Source organism: Acinonyx jubatus, chromosome B4 (genome assembly GCF_027475565.1).
Source record: "Acinonyx jubatus isolate Ajub_Pintada_27869175 chromosome B4, VMU_Ajub_asm_v1.0, whole genome shotgun sequence".
NCBI classification, from domain to species: domain Eukaryota; kingdom Metazoa; phylum Chordata; class Mammalia; order Carnivora; family Felidae; genus Acinonyx; species Acinonyx jubatus.
This window is the reverse complement of record NC_069387.1, coordinates 15,557,438-15,579,297: the sequence shown is the minus strand read 5'-3', so window position 1 is coordinate 15,579,297 and position 21,860 is coordinate 15,557,438. Positions and strand designations below refer to the sequence as shown.

At 36.6% G+C, this 21,860-nt stretch overlaps 1 protein-coding gene across 1 annotated transcript in view; it reads left to right on the top strand.

Moving 5' to 3' along the window:
- The window catches only part of CUBN (cubilin), a 274,477-nt gene that overhangs the window by 34,881 nt on the left and 217,736 nt on the right, over positions 1-21,860 (top strand). Inside the window, exons 18-19 of the mRNA XM_027073522.2 lie at positions 19,166-19,310; positions 19,527-19,705. Coding sequence (XP_026929323.2) covers positions 19,166-19,310; positions 19,527-19,705 — 324 coding nt within the window. The remainder of the gene's footprint in view (positions 1-19,165; positions 19,311-19,526; positions 19,706-21,860) is intronic.

The window sequence follows — 21,860 nt, the reverse complement described above, 5'->3', positions numbered from 1 at the left end:
GTAATAACAAAGAATATCTGAAACAAAAAGGCAGTTTTTGTTTGCCTGGCCTGGTATTTCTTTTGCTTAATTATCGGTCAAGCCACAAATTAAAGTGTTTAGCAAGAAAGACAAAACACTTTTTGTTGGGTGCAATCATTTTATATAAACTCAGAGAGGCATTGACAGTTTTGTTTGCTCATGGAGTTAGACCCAATTTATTTTTCCAGGAAAAACCTTTGTAACCCCTTGCCCTCTTCCCTCCTTTATGTGTAGTGAGGAAACAAAAATTCTTAACATAAGATCTGTATTTAGCTGAAAAATGAAGTACACTGACCATGGCACCAAAGCAATATTTATTTTATTGAAGCGCAGTTGAGATACACATCACATTAGTTTCAAGTGTGTACAACATAATGATTCAACATTTGTATACATTGCAAAATGATCACCACATAAGTGTATTTACCTACCTGTAACCGTACAAAGTAACACTTTTTTTCTTATGATGAGAACTTTTAAGATTTCATTTTTAGTAACTTTCGAATTTGCAGTACAGTATTATTGATTATAGACCCCATGTTGTACATTACTTCCTCATGGTTTATTTCTTTTATGACTGAAAGTTTGTAGCGACACTCATGAGGTCCGTCTGTGTTGTTGCAAATGGCAAGATTTCATTCGTCCTCATCTTCTTTGTCCATTCATCTATCTTTGGACACATAGGTTGTTTCCATATCTTGGGTATTGTAAATAATGCTGCAGTGAACATAGAGGTGCATATATCTTTTTCAAATTAGTGGTTTCCTTTTCTTTGGTTAAATACTAAGAAGTAGAATTGTTGGATCATATTGTACTTGTATTTTTAATTTTTTGAGGAACTTCCATATTGTTTTCAATAGTGGTTACACACCCACCAACAGTACACAAGGGTTCCTTTTTTTTTTTTTACCACATCTTCACTAACATTTGTTATTTTTTTGTCTTTCTGAGAATAACTATTCACACAGGTGTGAGGAGTTATCGCAGTTTTGATTCGCATTTCCTGGACAATTAGTGAGGTTGAGCATCTTGTCACGAGTCTGCTGAACATTTGTGTGTCTTCTTTGGAAAATGACTGCTTAGATCCTCTGCCAATTTTTTAATCAGATTTTGTTTGTTGTTATTGAATTGTGTGATTTCTTTATATATTTTGGTTTTTTTTTTTTAATTTTTTTAATGTTTATTTATTTTTGAGACAGAAAGAGACAGAGCATGAATAGGGGAGGGTTAGAGAAAGGGAGACATGGAATCCGAAGCAGGCTCCAGGCTCTGAGCTGTCAGCACAGACCCCGACGCGGGGCTTGAACTCACAGACTGTGAGATCATGACCTGAGATGAAGTCGGATGCTTAACCAACTGAGCCACCCAGGCACCCCTATATATTTTGGTTTTTAACTATTTATTTGATATATGATCTTCAAATGTCTTCTCCCATTCATTAAGTTGCTTTTTTGTTTTGTTCATAGTTCCCTTCACTTTGCAGAAGCTTTTTAGTTTGATGTAGTCTTTGTTCATTTTTCTTTTGTCACCATTGCTTCTGGAGTCAGATCCAAAAAGATATCGCTAAGACCAATGTCAAAGAGCTTCCCACATGTTTTCTTCTAGGAGTTCTGTGGTTTCTGGTCTTATGTCCAAGACTTTAATCCATTTTGAGTTAATTTTGTGAATAGTGTAAGATAGTGGTCCAGTTTCATTCTTTTGCATGGGGCGGTCTGGTTTTATCAACACTGTTTATTGAAGATATTTCTTTTCCCCATTGTACGTTCTTGCCTCCATTGTAAATAATAAACCCAATATAATTGGGTTTATTTCTGGGTTTTCTGTTCTGTTCCATTGATCTTTGTGTCTGTTTCTGTGCCAGTACTATACTGTTTTGATTACTCTAGCTTTGTAGTATAGTTTGAAATCAGAGAGCATGCTACCTCCAGCTTTGTTCTTCTTTCTCAGTATGGCTTTAGCTATTTAGAATCTTTTGTGATTCTCTACAAATTTGAGGATTGTTTGTTCCCTTTCTGTGAAAAATGCTGTTGGAATTTTGATAGGGGTTGAATCGAATCTGTATATCACTTTGGGTAACATGGACACTTTAACAACATTAATTCTTCCAGTCTATGAGCACAGAATATCTTTACACTTATTTGTGTCTTCTTCAATTTCTTTCATTAGTGTTTTATAGTTTTCAATGTACAGGACTTTTACTTCCTTGGTTAAATTTATTCTATTCTATAGAATAAATTTATTTTATTCTTTCTGATACAGTTGTAATGGAGATTATTTTCTGAATTTCTCTTTCTGAGACCTTGTTACTAGTATATAAAAATGCAACATAGTTCTGTATATTGATTTGACACTCTGCAGCTTTACTGAATTTATTAGCTCTAATGGTTTTTGGTCTGCTATGTAGGATTTTCTATATATAAATCATGTCTTCTGCAAATAGTTGCTGTTTTACTTCTTCCTTTCCAACTTGGATACCCTGCCCCCTTTTTTTCATTTTCTTGTGTATTCACTTGCTAGGAATTCCAATATTATGTTAAATAAGAGAGGCAAGCATAGGCATCTATCTTGTTCCTGATTTTAAGGGAAAAGCTTTTAGCTTTTCTTCACTGAATAATGTTAACTGTGGGCTTGTCATATATGGCCTTTATTATGTTGAGGTTACTCTACCTATACCCACTTTGTTGAGGCTTTTTATCATAAATGGATGTTGAATTTATTCGAATGCTTTTTCTTTGTCTATTGAGATGATCGTATGATTTTTATCTTTCATTTTGTTAATGTAGTATGTCACAATAATTTATTTGCATATACAAAAACATCCTTGCATTCCTTGGAATAAATCACACTTGATTGTGGTACATTATTCTTTTGATATATTGTTGAATTCAGTTAATTGATATTTTGCTGAGGATTTTTGCATCTAAGTTCATCAGGAATATTGGCTTAGAATGCTTTTTTTTGTGGTGTTTTTGTCTGGTTTTGGTATTAGGGTAATGCTGGACTCAGAAAATGAGTTTGGAAGCATTCCTTACTTTTCAAATTTTTGAAAGAGTTTGAGGTGGATAAGTTTTAAATCTTTGAATGTTTGGTAGAATTCATCACTGAAGCCTGGACTTTTGATTGTTGGTTGATTTTTGGCTACTGACTCAATCTCTTTTTTAATAGCTGGTCTATTAAGATTCTCTCTTTTTCATGATGCAGTATAGGTGTATGTGTCTAGGAATTTATCCATTTCTTTTAGTTTGTCCAATTTGTTGGCATATAATTTTTCAAAGTAGTTTCTTATGATCCTTTGTATTACTGTGGTATCTGATAACTTCTCTTTCATTTCTGGTTTTCTTTTGTTTGAGCCCTCTGTTTTTCTCGGTTAGTGTCACTAAATGTTTGTCAATTTTGTTTATCTTTTCAAAGAACCAGCTATTAGTTTCATTGATTAATTTGTGCTCTCTTTTAAATCTGTATTTCATTTATTTTCACTCTGATCTTTATTATTTCTTACCTTCTACTAATTTTGGAGATAATTTGTTTTTCTTTATGTAGTTCATTTAGGTGTAAACTTAGGTGGTTTATGTGAGATTTTTCTCATTTCATGAGGTAAGCCTAAATCTTGCTTGCCTCTTAGAACTGCTCTTGCTGCATTCGATACATTTTGGTATGATGTATTAGCATTTTCGTTTGACTCCGGGTAGTTTTAAAAATTTGTTCTTTGATTTGTTCATCGACCCATTGGTTTTCAGTAGCATGTTGTTTAATCTTCACGTTTGTGATTTTTAAAGATTTCTTCTTATAATTGATTTCTAGTTTCATACCATTGTAGTTGGAATAGATGCTTGATATGATTTCAGTCTTCTTATATTTATTGAGAATTGTTTTCTGTTCTAACATATGATCCAACCTGGAGAATGTTCCATGTGAACTTGAGGAGAATGTATGTTTTGATGCTTTGGGGTGGAATGTTCTGTATATATCTATCAAGTCCATGTGGTATCATGTATCATTTAAGGTTGATGTTCCATAGTAATTTTCTGTTTGGATGATCTATCCATCGATGTAAATAGGGTGCTAAAGTTTCCTACTATAACTCTATTATTGCCAATTTTTCCCTTTAGGTGAGTCAGTATTTGCTTTACATATTTAGGTTCTTTCCTGTTGGGTACATAAATACTTATAAATGTTATACCTTCTGTTGGATTGACCCCTTAATCATCATGTAATGCCTGTCTTTGTCTTTTATAAGCATCTTTGTTTTAAACTCTATTTTATTTGATATTTGTATAGCTACCCCAACTTTCTTTTGGTTCCCATTTGTGGGAAATATCCTTTTTCATCACTTCACTTTCAACCCATGTGTGTCCTTACATCTGGAGTGAGTCTCTTGTAGGCAGCATATAGATGGGCCTTGTTTTTCTATTTTTATTTTTTTAATACATCCAGCCCCTCAATGTATTGGAGAATTTAGCACATTTACATTTAAAGCAATTATTGGTAAGTATGTACTTACTCTACTTTGCTTATTGTTTTCTTTGTGTTCTGTAGTTACTCTCTGTTCCTTTTTTCTTCTATTTGGCTTATTCTCTTGTGGTTTGATGACTTTATATAGTAGTATGCTTGGATTCCTTTTTCATTATCTTTTGTGTATCTACTATAGGTTTTTGCTTTGTGGTTACCATGAGGCTCACATATAACAGCCTATATTTATAACAATTTATTTTCAGTTGACAGCAAATTAAATTTTAACACATTCTAAAATTCTACATTTTTACTACCCCCACTACATTTTATGTTTTTGATGTCACATTTTACATCTTTTTATTCTGTATATCCCTTCAGTAATTATTGTGGTTATCATTATTTTTTTCACTACTTTTGTCTTTTAATCTTCTTACTAATATTATAAATGATTAATTCACTCTTTACTATATATTTACCTTTACCAGTGAGATTTTTTACTTTCATATTTGTTCTTGTAACTGATACGCACCCTTTCTTTTTAGCTTAAAGAAGTTCTTTTAATTTTTCTCATAAACTTGTTTAGTGTTGAATTCCTTTAGCTTTCATTTATCTGGAAAGCTCTATATCTCTCTGTCAATTCTGAATGATAACCTTGCTGAGTAGAGTATTCTTGGTTGGATGTTGTTTTCTTTCAGCACTTTGAATATATGCTCCTCAATTCTTGCCTGCAAATTTTCTGCTAAGAAATCTGCTGGTAGTGTTATGGTGGTTCCTTTATACATAACACGTTTTTCTCTTACTGTTTTTAAGATTCTCTCTTTAACTTTTGACATTTTAATTATAGTGCGTCTTGGTGTGGGTCTCTTTGAATTCATTTTCTATGGACCTCTATGGGCTTCCTGGATCTGGATGTTTCTTTCTTTCCCCAAATTAGGGACTTTTTCAGCCATTATTTCTTCAAATAAGTTTTCTGCCCCTTTCTCTCTCTCTCCTCCCTAGGGGACCCCTATAATGTGACTGTTATTCTACTTGATGATGTCTGATAGGTTCTTTAAGCTATTTTTGGTTTAAATTTTTTTTCTTCTTGCTGCTCTGTTTGTGAGTTGCACTGTCCTGTCTTCCAGCTCACTGATTCTGTCTTCTGCTTCATCTCAATTGTTGTTGAACCCTCCTAGTGTATTTTTCAGAGCAGTTATTGTGTTCTTTATTTCTGTGGCTTCAGTTTGGTATTTTCTTATACTTTCTGTCTCTTTGTTGAAGTTCTCACTGTGTTCATCGATTCTTCTTCAGAGGTCAGTGAGCATCTTTATGACCATTACTTTGAACTCTTTATCAGGTAAATTATTTATCTTTGTTTCATTAAGGTATTTCCCTCCCTGCCTCCTTACACCCCCCCCCCCCCGCCCTGCACTCCTAGGGTTTTATCTTGTTCTTTCATTTGAACATATTCCTCTGTCTCCTCATTTTGTTTATCTCTCTGTGTCCCTTTCTATGTATCAGGTGTAACAGCTATCTTTCCAGGTCTTATATCAATGATCTTTTGTAGGAAATAAACCTTATCATTTAACCTTGCCCTAAGCCTTCGGTGTCTTTCAAACCTTTGTGATTGTCTAAGCAGCCTGACTTTTTCTTGGTAGGTCCCAGTTATTGAGGGTATAAGACCTATGAGTGTTCCTGAGAGACGATCTCAGTCAGCACTTAGTTTCAGGCTGATTAGAAGCTAGATCCTCAGGCAGCAGCTTTTATGGTATGCAAATATATACAATCCTGCGGGACCTCAATTGTACCCTCTGCTGGCTCTGGTTCAAGTGATCTAGATGGGTCCCCTTAGCAACAGTTGCAAATTTCAAGGCTCCATATGAGTGTTTGGACTTTTTTCTGGGAGGTATTGTTGAGATGTAGTAAGATCAAGTATGAGCTCAAAGATGCTTTCCTATAGCCTCTGTTTCCCAAGAACACTTTCGTAACCTGAAATTCCTGTCAGGTAGATAGGAATGTGTTTCACAGCAAGTCTGGGAATGTGTTTCAGTCTGCTGTCTGTGCAATGCCCTACGGTGATAGCCTGCCAAGAATTTTCTTTCCATTTGTTTCAGACCCATAGGACCTAGGCCCAATCCCCCTTGGCCATGAGAACCAGACAGATTCTCATGGGACATTCCTTGTATGGATTGCATCAGCTGGCTGGCTTTGGTGGTGCCACTGTGAAGGAGCATGCAGGGGTGAGGCGCTCACTAGGTCATCATTGGCAAGGCCAAGGTGGAGTGGCATATGAGGGTGGGGCACTCACCTAGCTGACTTTGGGTAAACTGCTGAATAGTGGTGTACAGGAGTGGGGTGCTTGTCCACCTTAGACGGGCTCATGGGGTGCAGCACATAAAGTCTGAGCATGCCCACCAGCACTAGCAGGTTAGAAGGAAAATGCTGAAAATGGTACCTGCCAGTGTCTCTGTCCCCACAGGGAGCTTCTGTAGGCTCCTGCTCTTCTGGCTGGTGCTTTAAGAACAGTAAATGAATCTCCTTTCCTTACGGTCTAAGTGCTTTTCAAACTGCTGCTTCTGTACTAGGTCCCAGGGTGAGTGAGTCTGTGTGTGAGCTCTTGAAGAGTGAAGTCTCCACTCCTTACAGCCATATGGTTCCTGGACCTAAGCCTCACTGGTTTTCAAAACCAGACATTTTTGGGCTCTCATCTCCTTGGTGTAGGTTCCAAGATTTGGGTCCCTCATGTGGGGACAATCCCCTTGCTCCTCAGGGAGATTGTGAGATGCCTCAACTGTGGGCTGCTGTACTAGAGATGGTGTTTTTGGACAGACTGTGTCTCCCATTTTGATGTACCCCTTTTATTTCTTGTTGTGGAGGAGCTTGTTCAGGTATTTTTCAGGCCATCTTCAGAGGGAATTTTTCTGTATGTAGCTGTAGATTTGTTGTGTTCCTAGGAGGAGGTGCGTTCAGGAACTTTCTATGCTGTCATCTTAAACTGCTTCTCTGGATTCAGCAACGTAGTTGTTTTTTTTGTTTTTGTTTTTTTGTTTTTTTTTAAACCAGAGACTTTTGACTTAGATGGTGAGGTAAACGTGTATACTCATTCCGTTTATGTTCTCTTAAGTATCTCATAAAGTACGTTAAAGTTTTATGCTATCTATTTTAGATACATTTATGTAAATAAAAATTAAATTTCCAACATCTGCTTTTTAACTTTAAGAACAGTAAAAATAGCTTGCACTTAGAGACTACTTACTATGGACCAAGTGCTATTCTAAGCCTTTAAAATACTATAAAATTTATATAAAATATAAATAGAAATATAAGATTTACTATAAAACACTCTAATAAATTAGGTAGATAACCATTACTAACTTTCTACTGGCTGTTGGATGTGATACACGTTTTACATGAGTTAATTCATTGAATCTTCACAACAACTGTTATTATTCCTTTGTGATATGAGGAAACTGAGGCCCAGAGAAGTTGTCACTTGCCCATGGTTACATGTCTGTGGAGTAGGGGAGCTGGATGCTGAATTCATTCCATTTGTACTGTTCTCTGATAAGAACAGAAACACAATTGTGTAGCTATGACTACAAAAGGTGGCTCACCTTCCATAAGAAGGAAGCTCTTATGAATTTCTCAATTCCATATGTGGCTCCCTGGTCACAGGACTATAACACGGAACCAGGCACAATGCTTTTCTCAGACAGGAAGAACTGTAATTCTAATTTTTAGGGAAATCTGAGTACCTTTCTATTAGGGGCTATGTGGTGGTTCTAATGACTCGAAGCAGTCATCAAAGCATCTGGAATGATATATTCTCTCTGGCATTGCAGTGCTCTCTAACTGAATTTCCATAAGGCGTTACATGAATTCTGAATTGCTGTGGAAAGTTATTTAAAAAAACAACAACTAGCATCAAAAGAGTTAATTTTATAAAACAGAGTGGGAGAATGTTTTATGGCCAGAAGAGGATTATAGTTAATTTATCTAAGTTCTTATTTATTTTTTTCAGTCATTTGATGACTGTAGAAGCTTGGAAAATTCTTCATCTGGATGTTTCAGTTTCTACTTCCACAAGATGCCCTACCTATCCTTCAAACTTTGTGATAATAAATAAAGGCAGTGAATGATGAAAGAAGTGTCAGCAATTAAAAACATAATAAGAATTTAAGGTTTTCCTAGGCCACATTTCTAACTCCTGCCTTGAATTTATCAATTCAGAGACAGCTGATAAGACCTTTCATGGCTGGCCATTGAAGTATTGACATTCTGATGTGCACACACACTCAAAGTCTTGATCAGATTTCCCTCAGGGGTTGTTGATGGAAAAAAATACAAGAGTGCTATTAGAAGGACAGGACATGTATAGTAATTTAAATAATTGAATAGATTTTCTATTATGTCCTTGACCATCCTAAAGGAATACAATCAATTGATTTATAGAATTTTAGCACCAGCAAGAGCCTCAGAGGTCATCTAATTTAAATTCCTAATTTTACCAATGAGGAAATTGAGGTCACAAAGATCAAACTCTAGTTACTGTCAGAATCGGATTTAGATGCACCTTCATGGGATTCTGGATAGACATATGTTGACTCACATCAATTTCTTGCCAGTAAATCATATCCCTCTATTGGGGTAATTTGTGAATTAATCCATTTTATTTTTAAAAAGTACGTATATTTCTTTTCATGTCCTTCAGACAGTAGGCATGGAAGAAAGTGGTGCTGGAACCAAATTCAAATGGCATTATTATGAATCAATATATTGCTCCCTGAAATGATGGTTTCATTTTTTTAAAGGTATATCTAAAAAGTTAATGTTTAAGCAAAGGAATAAAAAAAGAATAAAAAAAATAATGGTGTTTTAGGTACATTAATGGTTTGGAGAGCAGATGACTTTGCCATTTACTAACTCTATGAGAGAGAAAAGACCACCCAAAATTTTAGAAAGAGTGAAAAGCAGAGAGGGAATTCTAGAGAGATCTGGGAGAATGATAATAGAAAACTTTCTTTTGAAGGAATAGATGCCCCTCTAAAAATCCTAGATCTTCTCATTATGTAGTTCCAGTTGGCTTTTGCCATGTGAATATATCCTTTAAATGAAGATGTTATTGGGGCGCCTGGGTGGCTCAGTCGGTTAAGCGGCCGACTTCAGCTCAGGTCATGATCTCACGGTCCGTGAGTTCGAGTCCCGCGACGGGCTCTGTGCTGACAGCTCAGAGCCTGGAGCCTGTTTCAGATTCTGTGTCTCCCTCTCTCTGACCCTCCCCCGTTCATGCTCTGTCTCTCTCTGTCTCAAAAATAAATAAACGTTAAAAAAAAAAAATGAAGATGTTATTGCCTAGTCTATCTTTTTTCATGTATAGTGTAGTTTTGAAAGAATTTTTGCTCAGTAAGAGAGCTCTGTAAAACCTTTATTGAGAATAAAATTTAACTGTAGAAGATAATAAGTGTGGTATTGGCCAGACCCAGTATAGCATATCTTTATTTTTCTTTCTGTTTAACAAGAAGCACACATTTATGAATTAATTCTTGGATTTATATCTCTCTCTCAACTAAAGTTTCTGCTTTTAAAAACACACATTGCCCATGGGTGATGTAATGTGGCTGGTAACAAAATAATGAGTACAGCAAGAACAGATCAACTGTTAGTTCATCTGTTTTTGGCAAAGAGAGCTTTTACATTGTATGGAACAAATCAATGAATCGGGCAGAAGCATCTTTCCAGGAAAAAAAGCAGCACCTCTCATTAATATTTCATAAGTGATTTAAGCCGTCAGAACTCTAAGTGAAGGACACATAAGGAAGTCATGAAAGTTTAATTTTTAATCCCAGAGAGTGCAAGTAGTAGGCTGAATAATAATTTTAGAAGCCTGTATGATGCTAAGGACAGGGCTTGAAATAGGATATAGAAAGAAACGAATAGAATCTCCTTGACCAATCCTGGATCCTCTGACCCCTGGGTAGCCAAGAATTCTGGTAAGTGGAAAGGGAACCACATAAGAGAGGCAGATAAGGGAAGGGGAAGCAGAAGTGCCTTCTGAGGAAATAGGAGGGCTTCTGAGAAAGTTGTTCCTTCTTAGAAGTGGAAAGCAAACAGAGAACAATGGCACAGAAGAGTTGAAGACTCTAATCAGATAGAGAGAAGTAAGTTATACTAATTTCTTGTCTGAAATATAGGGAATGTGTACCTATTCTTCAAGTGTCATTGAATGACATTAACCATGTTTTATTTTTTAATTAATTAATTAATTTATTTATTTTTGAGAGAGAGAGAGAGAGAGAGCTCCATGTACGAGCAGGGGAGGGGCAGAGAGAGAGGTGGGGAGAGAGAGAATCTCCAGCAGGCTCTGCATTGTGAGTGTGGAACCAGACTTGGGCCTCAAACTCACAAACCATGAGATCATAACGTAAGCTGAGATAAAGAGTTGGACTCTTAGCTGACTGAGCCACCCACGTGCCCCCATATTAGCCATATTTTAGACCTCTTGCCAATCCCAGCCAATTCACAAAACAAAAATTGTACGCGTATCTCTTTACCACGTAATGAAACTAGAATTATTGATAAAAAAAAATTTTTTAATGTCCAAATACTTGGAAATCTATAAACTCTCTCCTAAATAATTACTGGGTTAAGGAAGGAAATAGAAAATGAAATGAAAGACAATTTAGAATATAACAAAGAGAAAATGCTAGGTATCAAAATCTGTGAGACATGATGAAACTCAATGTCCAGGTAAAATCTTCAAGCTTATAGAGAAGGAGCTAAAAATTGGAAGAGTGAGGGAGTACAACAAGCTGAAAGACTGGAGACCTATCTTCCCTCTGATCTTTTATCACTTCCCCCTCTTCTTCCCACTCCTTTCCTCCCCCACCCTGCCCAGCTGGCCCCACACAGCTTTCCCACATCTCCACACAAGACTTCCTTTTGCTTTTTGTTAGGCATTGAAGCTGTTCATCTCCATCCTTGAGATTGGTTGAGGGAGGGCTACGACAACGTTTGGTCCGCCTGAAGACACTTGTTATCCTCAAGGGAACATGCTGGTTACAGTCTCATGGCTGTGACTCACCGAATAATTCTTAAGAGTAAAAACCCGAATGGCAGAGGAAGACTTCTGACAACTGAAACCGGAAGGCAGCTGCAGTAAGAGAACAACCAGCGGAGGCCGAGGAGTATTGTTCTCCAGTTAAACACATGTTGAAATTAATTTTGGCTCAGAGAAATAGTCTTTCTAGAGACGGCAGGAAAAAAGGGGAAATGAAGTGATATTCAATAGCTTGCCTTCTTGAGCATATTGGATTTGGGGTTTTGGCAGCAACTGGAAACACTGGGTTACTATCTTAGCTCTGCGGTCAGCGTGGTCTTTCCACAATTGCTTGGCCATCCTGGTCTTTTGTCGTGGAGTGACAAAACACGCCGTTGCTCAGGTGAAAGCATCCTGTAGCTTGGTGTAGTGGGAGCCGGGGAAAAGAGTGAGATGGTAGTCCCACCTAGTTTGGGAGGTGTGAGGCATTGTACAGAACAGATCCTTGCTGTATGTGAAGGAGTTGCATGCTCATGGGGAGATCACAAACCCAATGGGACATGGAGATGCAGAGGGTGTTGGAAAGGGCACCTATCTGGAGTGCTACAAACCATCTGGAGAAATGGAGAGGATGGCCAGTTCTCTCTGATATAAACAAACACAATATTGCATGGAAACATGAAAAAGGACTTCAACTGTCTCTTTTACTAAGGACAAGATAGGTATCATCTGCAAGCCTCAGTTTTCCTCATCTATAATAGGAATAGTAATATAGTCTTCTGAAAAGAATTAAAAGGCTCATCAGTTTATTTATCTATTCATTCTCTACATATTTATCAAACGACTTAGATACCAGGCACTGTGCTTGGCAATGGGTGTTTAAAATAGACAGATATTAGGGGCACCTGGGTGGCTCAGTCAGTTAAGTGTCTGACTTTAGCTCAGGTCATGATCTTGTAGTTCATGAGTTCGAGCCCCATGTCGGGCTCTGTGCTGACTGCTTGGAACCTGTAGCCTGCTTTGGATTCTGTGTCTCCCTCTCTCTCTGCCCCTCCCCCACTCGCTCTCTCGCTCTCTCTCTCTGTCTCTCTCTCTCTCAGAAATAAACATTAAAAAAAAATAGATATTAAACAAGCAAGCACCCAACTATGTAATTTCAGGTTGGGAAACATACCATGAAGGAAAGAAACAGTCCCATGGGAGAAAATCATAGGGCTGATGACTTCAATTGAATGGTTAGAAATATCTTCCCCAAAGATGTCACATTTTGGGTCTGAGGATGAGAAGGAGTTAGCAGTGAGTGGCACGAGTCAAGAGAAGGATGATTCCAGCTGGAAATGCCAACACAACCTTTGAGAGTGAATTGAGAAAAAAAAAATCTCGACAAACTCAGAATTGTAAAGAGACTAATGTGGCTGGAATCGCAAAGAAGAGGGAGAGAAAAAAATTAGGCAAGAGCTAGACCTTGTAAGGCTTCGTAGATGGAGGTAAAGAACACAGACTGGCTCAGTGGAAAGGGAAACAATTAGAATGTTTTCAGCACAGTGCCTGGCACCCGTGTGAATGGTTACTAAAAGTTAACGGGAGGATGATTATGATCGTGATGTTGGGGAGAAGAAAAAGGGAGGAGAAGGTGACATAATGGAGTTTGAGATCATGTAGGTTCTCACTTCTAGGTTAAACTAGTCAAGTCTTCTTGATTTGGGGAAAGGAGATTTTTTAAAAAATTAGATAAAGGATAAGTTTACTGTACTGATAGAGATATTAGAAAGGGCACTGTTTCATGAGGCATACAACACTTTAAAATTATAACTATGAGGGGGCGCCTGGTGGCTCAATCGGTTAAGCATCTGACTTCCACTGAGGTCATGATCTCGCAATTCATGGGTTTGAGCCCCGCGTCCGGGTCTACGTTGACAGCTGGGAGCCTGGAGCCTGTTTCGGATTCTGTGTCTCACTCTCTCTGCCCCTCCCCCGCTCATGCTCTGTCTCTCTCACTCTCTCTCTCTCTTTCTCTCTCTCAAAAATAAACATAAGAAAAATAAAAAAAAATAAATGAAATGAAATCATGAAACATAATAACAAATAATGAATGGTAATAACATAAGGAAATAGCTTTTAATCCCTGCGTAGCTTCTCTCATTTCTTATTCCTCACCTTTTTATCGTCTCATTTGCAGTGGGGCCACATCCCCCTCCTACATGCCCCTATTAACCCGAGACTGGTCTGCAGGATCAAGTCTTTATTTAGCTAAGGGGCATTTCAGCCTGAAGCTCCTTTCACAAGACGCTGCATGTTCAAACACTGCTGCATGCGAGGGTTCTGTCTACAGCTCTTAGTTAGGCTGAGCTTACATGCCCGCATATTTGGTTGTTTTGAATTAAATCCATTTAATACTTTAAATAGATTTTTGAAATTGTTATATAAAAACATATCTGGATACATGGCAGATACAAACACATTGAGCACATGGATTGAGATGTGGCTTTGGGACCTGGTCCACTGCAGATGTTAAAGCTTACTGCTGACTGGGCTCCAAGGGCACACACTTCAATTTCATATGAACTGTGTTTCTCGGCCCAGTTCATTTTAGCTTTCTCTCCAGGAAATAGTTCGTTTGTAAGAACTCTGTTTGTGTTGTTATTGTTTTAATGAGTAGTTTCTCTCCAAGAACTGATGAATTCAGATGCATTCGATCTGATGAATGCAAAAATCAGAAGCCATTTGGGTTATTTCATAGGCTAGAGATCATGGGTCATGGGTTATACACTGTGTCTCTGGGCCTGAAACAGTCAGTCTGAGCTGGATAAGTAAGGCAATCAAAGAGAAACCTGGGCCAGGTCCACAGAACACTGGAATTTTGAATTGGCCCTAGTCATTTCTTTACAAATGTGATCCACTGGAAAGAATGAATTTGTTCTGATGGCTCAGGGTTTTACCTGACTTGTTCAGAAAAACCTCTTAACATAAACCAGTTTTTTTTTAAGTTTATTTGTTTTGAGAGAGAGAGAGCACAAGCAGGGGAGGGGTGGAGCGAGAGAGAGAGAATCCCAAGCAGGCTCTGCACCACCGGTGCAGAGCCTGAAACAGGGCTTGAACTCATGAACCCTGGGATCATGATCCGAGCCGAAGTCCGACGCTTAACCGACTGAGCCACTCAGGCGCCCCAATATAATCCAGATTTAAATACATATCACTTTTCTGTACGTTATACTGCAATAACAAACTGTCTATAGCAATCAATACAAGTCAAAAACAGTGACAAACAAAAAATTTCTGTGATTTACAACAGCATACATTTATTGTTTGCCCACATAAACATGTTGGTTTTGGGTCAGTGACAGTTCTGTTGCCAGGCAGTTCACTCTGTTCCGTTTGTCCCTGGGACCCAGGTTCTTGATCTCGTAAGAAAAGAAAGAAAAAGGGGCACCTGGGTGGCTCAGTCGGTTAAACGTCTTGACTCTTGATTTCAGCTTAGATCATGATCTCACGGTTCATGAGTTCGAGACCTGCATGAGACTGTGCACTGGTGGCACGGAGCCTGCTTGAGATTCTCTCTCTCTGCCCCTTCCCTCTCATGTGCTCTCTCTCTCTTTCTCAAAAATAAATAAATAAACATTTAAAAAAATAATAAAGGAAAGCAAAAGATGGTTGAATCCTTCAGTTACTCCCAAAGCTTCTGCTTGGAGATAGATGGCATTATCACTTCTGCTCATCTTATGCTGGGCAAAGCAAACCCTAAGGCCAAGCCTAGTCAATAGAAAGAATAAGTATTAATTCTCCATGGGAAGGTGCTGTAAGTTACATGGCAATGAGCAGAGATGTTAGATCCCCTTACAGGGAGGAATATAAATATTTAGGAAAAAGAATACAGTCTATCCTGGTGCCTAAGCACAAAGAAAAGAGTGTATTTTTGTAGGGGGGTGGTGGCATGCAAATTCACAAGTCCTATAATATTGAATGCAGAATGGGCTGCAACAAATATTGGGGATCACTTTAGAACATTTGATGAACTTTATTTGTCTCTTTCAAAGGATTTGTGGTTAAGATATTGTCATGTCCAGGATCCACAGAGAATACCGCCATTCAGAATTAATAAGGTTTCATTTCCACAGAGAGAGAGAAATGCAGCCCAAATCAATTGTACCTTCGAGGTTTAGGGCCCTTGAGCCCTATAAGTTCCTCTTAAAACATTTGGACTGCAGCTGCCTTTCTCCTTGCTAAAATCCTTGAATTTCATTAGCAAGGTCCCGGGGGAATGGCCCACTTTAGCTTGCTCTGATGCTATTTGGCCGTTTTTCTCCCTTCTTGTCATCTTCTAACAGGCAAAATGCAAAAGAGAGACTTCAGTCTGAACAGAGGAACATGGAGTCCCAGAGGATCAGAGAGGAGGGTGATATATTACTCTGTGTTTCATGCTTCTTGGTTTCCAAGAACCAGTATGTTTGTGTCTCTAACAAAAATTGAACCATCATACCACACCTTAAAATTAATGAATCAACAAACGTTTGTCAAATACCTGTTTGCAAAGGTCTATGTTAGATGCTAAAGGCATGACAGACGTTATCTCCACCCCCAGAGATCTGTTTGGTTAGAGAGATATTTAGCATAAGTTTAAGACAATATGCAAAATTCATGTTACGGCTCATAGAAACAGACTGGTTTAGTTATGAGTCAGTGGAGAGGGATGTGATTTTTAACATCTGTGTAAGATTCTATCATACAGCTGTTCCATAATTTATTTAATCACCCTCCTATTATTAGACACTGGGAGTATTTTCAATATTCTAATTATAGAGCAACTTCAATGGGAATCCTTGTGTGTCTTTGCCTGTATCTCGAATGATTTCCCAATGATAGATGTTAAGGAATGAAGTTACTGAGTCCCACATGAACGTTTTGAAGACTCCTCCTGATACATAGTCGAATTATTTTCCAGAAATTTATATATGCTTTCACCAGTTATGGATGGGAGCAACCATATCCCTCCCCTCGCCCTCCGCTTTGAGTATCAGACTTTTAAAATCTTCCCTTTATTGCCCATTTTCCTCAGCCTGGGTAATCCTTCAAATCTCAATTTAAAGGTTATTTCCACTGACAAATATTCTATGATGCCCTGTTTGAGTTCAGGGTTTTAGGGTAAAGTCAGTTTCCTTTAAGGCCTTTTTATATTACCCGTTTCTTTATTCTGAAATGAAAATCATAGATGATATAGCCTGAATACACATATATATAAAAAAATAAAGTTGGAAGTATAGGATTTAGGAGAAATAGTATAAAATATATATTTCCTTATGTCATTAAGTTAAAAGCCTGGGCAAGCTGCACTAGAAGACAAAATGAAACCTTAAATGTTCTCTTTGAATCACTGTGAATGCCACCGTACAAACCCAGGCTGACGTGGCTGTGTAGGTTGGTGACAAATCTTCTGAAATGGCTACCAACTCTTGTCAGATTTCCAGGAAAACAAAACAAAACTTATAATCTTGGAAAATTCAGTGTGTATTAAAATTGGGCAAAAATATTTTGGGTTTAGTATATAAAATAGAGCTAGGTTTTATACTTAGTAACAGAACTGCCACTACGTGAAGTTCACACAGGAAATAGAATTTTGGGGTGTGTCTGTCTCTCACTTTTCAGGGTGTTTAGTGTCTTTGGTCCTCAGCCACTAAATGCAATAATGCCTTACCACTATTGTGTTGATTGATTAAAACAAAAACAAAAAAATGCCTTCACAGATTTCTCAAATGTCTCACTACCTATCGAGAACCGTCGTGTTAAGTAGTAATATAGCCTCTTGTACTTTCCCAAACATGACACTAATGCTCTTAGAAAAACGTGCTTGCTTATTCTAGAATCCTTGAGCGTGCTGACTGTCCTTCACAGCACCGTCACCTGCACAGGGCCTGGCACTTTCTGATGCCTTGATCATGTTAGTTGAGGAAATGAATTAATATTTGGATGGCTAGACCTCTCAAAAGAATTCTGTGTAACAGGAGTAGTATCTATATTCGTAGAACAATTCCTGGTTTTGTGAGGACCCTCTATGGTTTCACCTCTAAAAATGTCAACAATAGCAATAGCTGTTCTTCAGTTCACATTTTTTATTACTAGGCATTTTGCTAAGGAATTTATCCTAGTGTTTCATGTATTTGCTTGAACAAGCCCGTGAGTTGGGCTTAGATTTAGTAGATTGCTCAAGAGTGCAGAGGCTTTGGCCTGGTCTGTATGACTCCACAGACTGTGCTTATGGCCAATATAAGACACTGACTATTGATTTACAACGGGTGGTCTTTATTGTATGAAGGAAATTTTCTTTTCCTCCTAACTTTCTAAGAGTTTTGCTTTTAATAAACAGGAATGCTGACATTTCTTTTCTTTTCTTTTCTTTTCTTTCTTCCTTCCTTTCTTTTTTTTTACATCTATGGAAACAGATGGTTTATCTTACTGGATCCATTGATGAGCTTAATTTATAACTTGTAATTTCACATAATCCATGCATTATTTAAATTCCCACATATGACTGGTTTATAAGCCTAACGATGAAGCAAATTTGTTTTTCTAGAATTGCGTTTAAGATTTTTATATCGGTGTAAATAGGTGAGATCAATGCATAGTTTCGTTTGTATTATTCTCTGTTGGAATTTAGTAAGATGGTTCTGAGAGCAATTAGTTGGAGATTGTTCCATATGTGAGGGTACCTTAGAACAAATTATATGTGACAATTATCTGCTCCTTAAAAGCTTGAAATAATTGACAAGGTAGAGCATCTCCTGGAAGTTTTTTTGGGGGGCGGTGGGACATAGCTATTTGATAATGTTTTCAATTTAATCCATGGTTTATTGTCTACTCAGATTTTATTTTCCTTCTCCTTGAGATAATTTTAGTAATTTCTATTTTTTCTGTAAATAATTATTTCAAACATTCAACTGTATTAGCATAGAGTTTTACAAAGAATTATTATTCATAGGAAATGAATGTATCAGTATCTGTGCATTTGTATCATCTTTCTCATTTTGGATTTGTGTATTTGTGTTTATTTATTTTTTTCTTTATTTTCTTTTATCTTTATTGACAAAGATATGTCTTAAATATCCCCATCCCCCAAACTATCTCCCCAATACAGTTCTTGAATGTATTCTTGAATTCAATTTTCTTTTGTATTTTATTTATTAGGTTTCACTTTTACTTTATTATCCCTCATTTTAATACCTGTTTCCAATTTTTTAAGTTGACTCCTTTAATCTTCTTTCTGTAATCTACATTTGTGTCTCTTTCATTAATAAAAGCAGTTTAGTCTTTGACTTACTTTAATTACAAATGTGGCTGACACTCGCATATTTTGGTGTATCATATCCTCACATTTTGTTGTTTTCTAAATAATCAGAAGTTGTACATTTATATCCCTTTTGACATTGTAGAAATTATTAGGAGAACAGTTTAAATATTTACATGCTTTTGGCTTTGTTTTTGGTTTAAGATATTATCAATATTTAATGTTATTGCATGGTGCTAAAAAATGACCCATTGATTACTTTCAAAAATAATATAAATATGTAACCCAAGTTAGATTATAACTTATTTTGAAAGTGCCATTTTTTCATCTCCAAATAATCCACGATTGCCAAGGTAATTTTGTTGATTAGGGTTACAGATATGTTTTATTTTTCTCTTTAGGTTCGAGATGATCAAACCTTGCTTGGAAAAGCCTGTGGCAATGAAACTCTCTCTCAGATTAAATCCATTACTAATAGTATCTGGATCAGGCTTAAAGTAGATGTTTCAGTTGTGAGAGCTAGTTTCAGAGCTGTTTATCAAGTTGGTAAGAAAATTTTTAAGTCTCTAATTTGTCTGACTGTAACATTTTAATTTCTTGAAATAATGTAGTCATTTTTATGTCCTTTAGTGGCAAGGAAAAAATTCTAATAGTAAGATCACATTCCTTTATATTTCTATGCAGAATTAAACTTCGCAATGAGCGTGAAGGCAAAAATCGTTTATCTCTGAACAAACTCTACTATCGTTTTCATATTTACAGCTTGTGGAGGAGAATTAACTGGAGAAGGGGTCATTCGCTCACCTTTTTATCCTAATGTGTACCCAGGAGAAAGGGTCTGCAGGTGGACCATCTACCAACCCCAAAGCCACGTAGTTATTCTCAACTTCACTGCCTTTGAAATAGGAAATTCTGCCCACTGTGATACAGATTATATTGAGGTAAGAGTGAAATAACTTTGGATATTTGTATTTGGCGGAATATAATTAAAAATATTATGTCATGTTATCCTCAGATCAGCTATATGAAACAAAACTAGTTTGTATAGACCAATATCTCTTATAAATATAGATGCAGATATCCTCAACAAAATACTAGCTAACTGAATTCAGCTGCATATAAGGAGGAATATACACCATGACCAAGTGGGATTTACCCCAGGAATGTAAGGTTGGTATATATTCAAAAATCAGTGATGTAAATTAAAATCAAGGAAAAACTCTCCACATGATTACCTCAATAGATGCAAAAAAAGCGCTTGACAAAATTCAGCATCTTTTCATGATAAAAATACTCAACAAACTAGGAATAGAAGGGAACGTCCTTAATCCCAAAATGGGCGTGTATAAAAAGCCCATAACTAGCATCATATTTAATGATAAAACACTAAATCCTTTGCCCTTATTGTCAGTAAAAAGGCAAAGATGTCTGTTCTCACTACTTCTATTTAACATTATACTGGAAATTTTAGCTAGGGCAATTAAGCAAATAAAAGGAGTGAAAATGCATTCAAAATGAAAAGCAAGGAGTAAAATTCTCTCTTTTCACAGGTGACATGATCTTGTATATAGAAAATCAAAAGGAATTCACACATACATACACACAAACTATTAGAAGGAATCCACACACACAAACATATTCAGCAAGCTGCATGATACAAGATCAAAATATGAAAGTCATTTGCTTTTCTATACACTAGCAATGAACAAGTTGAAAATGAAACCAAGCAGACAATGCCATTTACAACAGTATAAAAAAACAATAAACATTGAGAAATACGTCTTTAAAAAGACATGTAAAACTTGTGCTCTCAAAGCATTGTTGAAGGAAATTAAAGACCTAAATAAGTGGAAAGACATCCCATGTTCATGGATTAGAAGACTTAATGTTGTTCAGTTGGTAGTACTCCCCAAATATATCTAAAGATTCCATTTAATCCCTATCAAAATCCCAGCTGACACGTTCTGCAGAAATTCACAAGCTGATTGTAAAATTCATATGGAAATGCCAGAAAGTATTTTTGGAAAAGAAGAACCAAGTTGGAAGACTCACACTTGACCAATTTCAAAACCTGGAGCAAAGCTACAGTAATAAAGATAGTATGTTAGTTGAGTAAGGACAAAAATATGGAACAATAGAATAGAATTGGAAATACAGAAATAAATCCATACCTTTACAGCCAGCAACCTTTATGGTTCTGGAAAGGGGTGCCACAACATTTCAGTGAGAAAAAATAGTATTTTCAACAAAAGGTGCTTAATATCCACATGCAAAATTATGAGAGCAGACCTCTTCCTTACACCATACACAGAAATTAATTAAAAATGGATCATAGACCTATATGTGGGAGCTAAAACAATGAAACTTTAGAAGAAAACATTGTCACCTAGGTTAGGCCAAGCCTTCTTAGATATTACACAAAGAGCACAACAAAAGAAAAAATAAAAAAATTTGACTTCATCAAAATTAAAAGCAATTTAATTTTTAAAATGGGTAAATAATCTAAATATATATTTCTCCAAAGAAGATATACAAATACCCCATAATCATATGAAACAGTGCTCAATATCACTAATCTTCAGGGAAATACAAATCAAACCGTAATGAGATGCTGCTTCACAAGCACTGGGATGGCTATAATCATGAAGTCATAAAATAATGAGTGTTGACAAGGATATAGAGAAATTGGAATCTTTTACACTTTCAATGCTAGTAAGCATATAAAATGGTACAGTCACATTGGAAAACAATTGCAAGTTCCACAAAAAAATAAACATTTGATCCAGAAATTATCATTTATCATTTGATCCAGGAATTCCACTTCTAGGTGTATATCCAAAGGAAATGAATACATGTCCACACAAAAATTCATACATAAATGACTATACTCATTATTCTTGGTAGCCAAAAAGTAGAAACAATATAAATTTCCATCAAATGATGAATGGATTAATAAAAGTGGTATATCCATATAATGGAATATTATAGGTCATTAAAAAGGAATGAAGAAGTGACACATGTTACATGGATGAATTTTGAAAACAGAGGGAGTGAAAGAAGATAGTCAAACAAGACCATGTAGTGTGTGATTTTTTT